Source organism: Mya arenaria, chromosome 10 (assembly GCF_026914265.1).
Source record: "Mya arenaria isolate MELC-2E11 chromosome 10, ASM2691426v1".
Taxonomy (NCBI): domain Eukaryota; kingdom Metazoa; phylum Mollusca; class Bivalvia; order Myida; family Myidae; genus Mya; species Mya arenaria.
The window spans coordinates 52,947,332-52,955,954 of NC_069131.1; the positions used below are offsets into that span (position 1 = coordinate 52,947,332).

The following is an 8,623-nucleotide window of genomic DNA, read 5'->3' on the forward strand; positions in this document are numbered from 1 at the left end:
AACAAAAAAAATATTTCACAAGTGGGACGCCATTTCTGATTTTAACGTCATTTCGCAATGGTCCTTTAAATTATACATATTTGACCTTTCAACTTGAGTGCAACATCTTCAAACTGTCAATATGCCAATCAGATATAGAAAAGTTGATCCATGATGGCATTTAGGCTTTTTGTAGTTAATTCTTGTAATGAAACCTCTGTCACTTGCAATCCCAAAAAGTCAAATTGATATCAGGGTCTTGCTAACGCATATGGATAAGGTGTCTTGTGTCAAATGAATGAATTAATCAACGTTACGAGTACGCAAAGACACTAAATAATCAATGCTGATATTTCAAATAGACCAGCTTTTTTTTTGAATAAGCAAAATATGAATGTTCAAGAATGTACTTTCGGCTTATCTCAATGACATCATATCCATTCGTTAATTTATTCGATTCCTTGTTATGATGTGAATAGCAAATCTTGCATTCGTAAAGAAGATCTTTTTAGGCTGTAACTGGTTTGTCTGCTATAACATGAGCGGGTTAATTCTCAGCCATTAAAGTCGAGTACTCTTTCAGTTATATATTCTGCCTTTGGTCATGGTTTGTCCCTTAGGTATTGTGTCAATTTTCTCATCAGACTAATCAGTCACGCTAAGCCGAAGATATTGGCACAAGAACCTGATTATTTGATAAGAAAACAACATATTTTTATCTTTGCTTAAATAAATTGAAACGTCAACTGACGTGCTATGTGCCTTATAGGTCAATTTCAGCTGGCCATCTCGTAAGCGGAAAGTAACTTGCAAACCGTTATCTGAGAGGTAATGACATTTCTTATAAAACAAAGAGCTTCAATCCCTAGGGCTTCAAATTCGCAATGTGAGATATGGTCACTAACCATCGATGGTCTTTTGTTGTGCCAACCATTGCTTAACACAGATTGTGTAAAACATGGTTTATGGGTTGTCGGAATGATCGCTTTATTCATGTTCAATCGACGTTTAACCAAATTTGAAAAAAAAAAAACTGAAAAATGTTTTTGTAGGTATTTTGTTTGTTTGTGGTTTCATTATTTGTTTACAAATCTAAGATTTATACTTATTGGCCATCTCAACAAATAACCTTTGAGTGGTGTTTCATCTTGTCGTTGTTGAGACTGATATGATAAATTTCGCCTGTATTCAGGATTGGCAAGCTTTAACCCAATACAATTATTTCTTTGCTCAAAACGTTTTATTTTGTGTGTAATCGATTTATTTAGAATCAACTGACATGAAAGAAAGCTGACATGTTTCCGCTAAATAATTGTAATTTACAGATGACATATGATAGAGAATTTCTAGATATTGATCGTTCGACTGGAATCAATACGAGTTATCGAAACTGGTGTCGACATGAAAAACAAGCATATCTATTGCTTCATATTTTAACTAAATTCTAAATAAATTATTCACGTTTGTTGGTGCCTAAAAGATATTAATATTCACAATTTGACAGCCATGACTACGTTGGAGTAATTTACCATCGTCAGTGTTTGCACAAACACGTCAGGTATTCAGTATTTGCACGGACTTGGTTAAGCTTCTGATGCAGTTATTATAATAATCAGTACCAAAATTGGTATTTGGTTTGAAGATCGCTCATTTTACATTATCAATGTTCAAAGGTAAATGTTATTTCATTGTTGTGCCTGGTATTCGTCGATGAATGCTCACAGTGAATTTAATAATGCGCTCACTGTATAGAAAAGTACAGGACAATGTCAATATTCAAGATATATAACTGCCGTTTTCATTTTCGGTTTTGAGGGAGGACCGACTGTCAAAATATTGTCTCTATCAGTTCAGTCTTTAATCAAATCCTGGATTCTGGATTCCCTCATATATGCTATCCAACTACTTTATAACTCAATTTATACAAGGTGGATTTATTCCAGTTTGATTACATAGCATCAATTTAATTTGTCAATAATTTTCCAATGTCGCTTAAATTTGAAATACTTTTGTGTAATTCATCTAACCTAAAGCGATAGGCATGTTCTTTAAACACACATGTGTTTAAAATGTTCTCTATTATCAACTAGTTTACAAAGTTCTAAACAATCGTCAAAACGAATTTTATTATTATTAACATCGTTACAAGTTATGTTTTGTTTTGTTTTTCTGTACTATTTTTAACTCTCTTATTGGAATGCTGACAGGGATCAGGGACGTAACAGTTTTATAACTACCATGCGGATAGCTAACAACGCTATTCAATGTTATTCACTCATGCAAGTTATTGGTTAAACGTTTTTTTTTGAAAAGTCAGCACAAAACATTTACATCAACCACAACATTCATGATTAGAATAATACATTCGCACAAAAGAGCTAGTGAATTTATGTCATAATTGGCTTTTAAGATGTCGTAATAATTGCCGAATAGCATCAACACATCTTGAAAAACAAGTGATCGTTGGGATCATTTAAAGTCTACGGTAGGTCGAAAATATATCCCTGAATTTAGGGTCTGCGTTATTTTGTAGGGGTTTATAATATATTACTTCTTTTAATTTTATCTTATGGCATGTGTGTTTTCACATTGGATTTTGTTGTTCTCAAGAACATAGTCAGGCAAATGTTGTCAATACCTGTTTCAAATTCATCGACAATAATGTTGGTAGTTTATCCTGGTGCAAATATTTAGATCTAACGCAAATACTCGGTCAATTTGCCGTAGTTCGTGTTTTATTGAATGCAAATGTATACCAATACAGCAACTGTATAGTCCATTGAAAATTGTCAAAATTGCTTATTCGACTTTATTAAAACGGGCTACAATGATTTTTATATATTTTGTATGTCTTCTTACACTATTTTGAAATTTTATGACGCCCATTTAAGTATCACAAAATGCAATACATTAAAATCTACCTTACTCGATTCAATTGAAGTTATGTAGTTCAGGCCAAAAGGTCAAAGATCAAGGTTACCTTAAAGGGCTTGTACACCAGATTGGCACCAAAATATTTTTTTCTGTAACGAATCTCAGGACAATTATCTAATAGAATGTGTTCCGCTTTGATATCATAATTGTAAAATAAATGAAAAAAACAATTGTGTCGGGGACCGGGTTTGAACCAGTGTTGCCAAAATTGCAGTCCAGTGTCGTTTCTACTGAGCTACGACGGCTTACTCTAACTGGATGACATAATTAAGTTATACACCTGCCTCGGTAAAATTACGTGATAACACCGACTCGCCAATCACGCATAAGAAATTAATTATACCTGGTGTTATACCCAGTTATCTTTTTTGTTTGTGTCAGTTTAGACAATTTTCTTTCTCTTTTTTATGCTATTTTATCATACGGAGTACAGCCCATTTAAGGTAAAATAACAGTTTCTACTGTAAGACTGAAAAACGATTTGCCCAAGGAATTTTATACTAGGCTGATTCACATTGATTTTTTAAGTCAGTAGGTCAAAGGTCAAGGTACCATTGAGTTAAAATAAAAGTTTCCGCTGAATAACTAAAGACCGATTACACTTCTTTCGAGACTCTCGACACTTAAACCCAGAAACTTTATACTTGGATTAATGAGCTTTGTTTTGGTATACAGGTTTTTCATCGCCAGAAGATGACCCCTATGTTTGTTCGTCTCCAGTTAAAAAGAACAAATTTTATGACTTTTATCATTGGTTTTTTTCACAAACCTTCTCACACTGGCGCTTTTTCCAAAAGTCACCTTGTAGTTTCGATTTTTTTGGTTAGGTATACACTATTCGTAGTTCGGTTCTAACGAATGTTCGATATCAAGAGGTTTGTCCCAAAATTCCAACAACTTCGAAAAACGGAGATTTGTCTGTACTATTATCCCCATAATGTTATGATCACAGTAATATATTTCATACTAAAATGATTAATATTACCTTCTCGAACCCTCGTTCTAAACAAAGTGTGTTGTCGTATATTCGATAATCGAAAAGCATTTAAATCAATAATTGTTGCCGGTCTTAATCACAAATATTTCGTTCCCATAATATGTATTTGACCTATGGACAACATTCATTCGTTTCGATTTTGCAAACGTTCCAACAAGCGCTTTTTGGATTTGCAAACTCGCGGCAGGGCATTTACACGGCATGAACACACGAACATAGACGAAAGTCAGGTACATATGTTTTGGTCACAGACATCCATTATGATATTAAATCAGTGTTGCATGCGTTCACTCATCTGAAAAGTCTGCATTACATATATATCAGTCTACAAAGAATATGTATCCCTGGATTTTTGTTAATCATTCTCAAAATTATGAATCTCGTATAGTCAACTTTTTGACTTTTGAAAATTTCGCATCAGTTTTAGTCGAAATAAAACAAAAACGAACTACTATAAGTTTGCAAATAATGTATGTTCAGTCAATATATTTTAGCAACTAATTTTAATGATACCAAAGATATATGCTGTCACAGGTCATCCAAATATAGTATTTTCTTCAATGGCTAAAAGAAAGTTGAATTTTATTTGCACATCGCATACATAAATGTAGATACAGAGTTGAGTAAAAACGGCTCAATAATTGGAAGACACTTAAATAAGCTTTAAAAGCAGGCAATCGTATGATTGTATTTACCTAATACAGTATTTATTGATCGAATCTCTAAAACCATAACTTTATCCATTCAAATCTCTTTTTTAAGATATGGTATCTTCAAAGTGCTAATATTCAAGTGTTAGGTGTATCTGTATACATGTTAACAAGTGTAAGTTAAACAGTGTCCCATATGAAAAAGATAAAATCTTTGTATATTGTTAAAACGGAGTTTATGAGCGATATGTTTAGTTGCATGAAATGTATATTTGTTCTAAAGAAAGCATACCTTACATTACCAACAATGTCAACACTAAACGTCTGTGATATTCTAAAGAAACAAGCTCAGTAGCCAACAGTCTAAACATAAACCCTGTTTAATGGCACTGGGTAAACGCCAAAATAACATAAAAATAAACACAAACAATAAACACGGAACAACAGCACAGAACACCAACAAACAAATATACTAGAAAGGTCCGAATTAAACATTCATGTAGCGGGTACTTCAATGGTACTTTTATGCTTATATTTCCAAACGAACAATGATGTTTGTATAAGACGCCAATGCGGCAAGCCCGTATTAAAAGCAAATTTGTATTGACGAAGCAATTTTGCGAACCTATAATTTGACCTAGTGACCTAATTTTTAACCGAGAAAACCCATATCAGGATACCGTTTACACAAAAATGTGTTCATCTTTTAACATAACTTATTCTATTTGTGTGAGGGAAAATGAACAGTTTATAAATACGTTTCAGCTTTTCCAAAAAAAAAATAACTACAAGAGATATCTTTACCCCAGATAACACACCAAAATATAAAGATCCTGAAAAAATTGTAACATAGCGATGATATTTGTAATTGTAACGCAAATCTTGATATGATTACAAAACACACAGTAATTTTAAAGCAGATACAATGTCATTTTCTTGATATATAAGCATGAATGAAATGCTTTTGGCATTCCTAATAGCCCTTGATATATAAAATATGTATATGTTTATATTTATAAATAATGTTATCTGATGTTTGAAAATGTAAAAAAGCGTCAAGGGCAGTTTTTTATGGGCCTTGTATGTCTACATGCGATACATACTCAATATTTCTAGTGAAAATCTCAAGCATTCTGAGAGTGTCCTTAACAAGCACATGTTGGGCATGGATTTCTCCGCTTCTCTATGAGTACTACTTGTTCACGTCTTTTTTCCCAAGCCCTAAGACTAATGTTTTCTCCGGGTCGTAATGTGACACAATATGGATCAGAGTGTCCAGATTGGCTTTTTATATGATCATTGGTAGATGCGCGCAAGCGAATAAACGTGTACACGTGATAAAAGAAATGGAATGGGTGGAAAATCATTGGCCGATCAACATAATCTCTGATCAGCCCACACCGCAGAAAACGCCAATGCATTTCGATTTTTCTCTGAACTTTATCAACGGCGTGTGTGAACTTTGCAATAAGGAGGTTGATGAGTAGCACTTGTACGGTTAACATGTAAAACCAAAGCAGCAGGCGAGTCCAAAATCTCGCGACAGTGGACGGACAGAATGTAGTGCTGTTTGTCACTGTTCCATTGGCTTCACATTCAGCATCACCTGTAATATATATATTATATTATATTCAGTGGGTATTAAAGATTGTTCGGTTTCCAAATTTCAAAACAGCCTTTTCACAAAATCCAAATTATTATTTTAAAGATGAAATGAAATAAAATATTACCATTCGAATGAATTTAAATTTGAAATAAATACATGTTACTTTTATCATTTGATATATGTGTATAACGTAACGTGACTTTCGAAAATAAATATGGTGAAAAAAATCCAACTGTATAGCTTATACAAATAGAAAGTATTTTAGGATACATCAAGTTTACCTTCTAATTCAACCTCAACAAGCTCCCCAAATATTTGCCAGGATGGTTCCTTAAATGCCGTGATAAATGATAACCACGTACACGCCGAGTTTGGGTACAAAATTGCACGTAAAGAAACGGCATAACATACCATCACAACCATTATAATTCCAAAAATAGAAAATGTATCAGCCAACATTTTTTTTATCATTATCAGTAACGGTCCTATCTTTGGTACGCTTTCGACTACTCGAAGAAGCCGAATCGAAAACACAATGAAGGAAAAGGCAAGTAAAACACGACCGTATTCTGGTGCATAGTTGGTATGGGTAAAAAATTTGCCAAACACAAATAGTTGAAGCGAGATCCTGTCCATTTCATTCCAGAGGTCATGAATGTATTGTACTCCTCGCCTTCCCATTTGTCTGCATTCTTCAATAGCTATTGATACGACATAGGCAATAATAATGCCGTCGTTCCATGTCAATTTAGAAGTATCAAACATTAAATCCAACGCAAACAAGGTAAGAAATATGACGAATGTCAGTACGTCGTAAGCAAACTTCACTACCGGTGCATGCCAAAAGTCCAAAACCTGGTTCCGAAATTTTATCGCCTTTGATCGCTGGTTTTTGCTGTCATCCTCATTTGCACTTTTTCTGAATCGTAGTAGTAATGGTGCTAGAAATGGCAATAACACACACACTAGTATTCGCATTGTTCGATAACTTTTTTGTTTTATTTCGAGTGGAGCATAAAATATTTCGTTCATTATAGAATGACATGCATCGTGTGCAATAAATTGTTTGTTGTTCTGTGCTATTTGCAATAAGGACTTTCCATCAAGCTCATCTCGGTCTCGAACAAGGATCTTCTTAGTTTTTTCCTTTTCATCCCTTGAGCATTTTGTCAAAATATCTTTTGCTTTGTCATTGTAATATTGTGACATTTCTTGTAGTCTTTTCAAATCATCAACTGCTTCAGTTCTGTCGTTTTTCATCTTCTTTAAACACGTATAGGCGAGAAGAGCGGCGGTCATCATATTTCCCGTCTCCATCCACAGACCCTTTGCTACAGTAAACTTTTCATTTTCAATAGCCCAAAGAAAAATTAAAAGCTCTGTTTTCATTTCGTTTGAACCGGTAGTGTTTGTATCTTTTAGGATAGTGTCAGTAATTTTTGAGTTGTTTGGTGGATTTTTAAGGGAGTACAGTAAATCTTGATAAAACTTCTGGCTTTCCTTTGTAAATAAAGTCATCGCTTGAAGCCAATTGTCATTTTCGAAGGCGTATTTGATAAATTCAACTTTGTCTTCTATGTCTGGCCAACGTTTTGCAATGTCTTTGCAATTTAAATCCAAGTCTACAGCCAACTTTAAAAAAGTTTCAATTGAGACGTTTGGTACAAAATCAATCATAGATTTAACTAAGAAGAGCGTAAAATCTTCCGTTGAATCCCAAGTACGAGTTTGATCATTTATTTTAATTGAGATGTTGTTGTTGTTTTTCATCAGATTCCCTTATTTCGAAAACTACCACTGGTGCACCATGTACGCCCGCCGCTAGTGTTTTATTTAAGACACAAAATGCGTCTTTTCTATTCTTCTCGTCAACAAACACAAGCTTCGTACAATGTGACAAAGTAATCCACTCCGTTGGCAATTCAATGGAATCACTGGCTTGCAATTGTCCAAACAAATCATGCATGCATGCTACTATTCCAATTGTTTGTGGAATACATTCAGACTCTATTTTTGTTTCCTTGAGTATCTCCTTAAAAAAGATATTTTCCGATGGCTCTTCTGCAGTGATAGTTGTCCTAGTGGAGGAAACGAATTTGCAAAAGAAGTCTTTAAAAGTGTTACTTGTTGGTTTGGAATCGGCTGGAAATCAAAACACTACACCAGGTTCCGTTAGCTCCAAGTTTTCAATAACTCTGTTTAAGTCTTTTTAAAACACTTCTTGGACAACATTGTGCAAATCGTTATCGATATAAATGTTGTAAGAGCACAAATCCTCCTCATCCTCCTTAACCGTTTTTTTAATTGCACGAAAACATTCCCTCCGGTCACCCATTGCAATTAAGCTGTATAGATCGGTGTGTACATCTATGAGATCAAATACTCACTAACAAGTACTAGTTTCTGTCTTCTGATTTAAACTCAGTGTCATAAGAAACCTGTGGAAATAATCAATAA

The 8,623-nt window shown here is 34.0% G+C and overlaps 1 protein-coding gene across 1 annotated transcript; it reads right to left on the reverse strand.

Moving 5' to 3' along the window:
- Nucleotides 1-4,592: 4,592 nt before the first annotated feature.
- On the reverse strand, nucleotides 4,593-7,850 carry LOC128206495 (transient receptor potential cation channel subfamily M member 8-like). Its single transcript, XM_052909006.1, has 2 exons — nucleotides 6,448-7,850; nucleotides 4,593-6,166 (listed from the first exon to the last, which is right to left on the reverse strand). The coding sequence occupies exons 1-2, from the start codon at nucleotides 7,841-7,843 to the stop codon at nucleotides 5,706-5,708; spliced, it is 1,857 nt and encodes a 618-aa protein (XP_052764966.1). The 5' UTR covers nucleotides 7,844-7,850; the 3' UTR covers nucleotides 4,593-5,705.
- Between the last annotated feature and the right edge of the window lie 773 nt (nucleotides 7,851-8,623).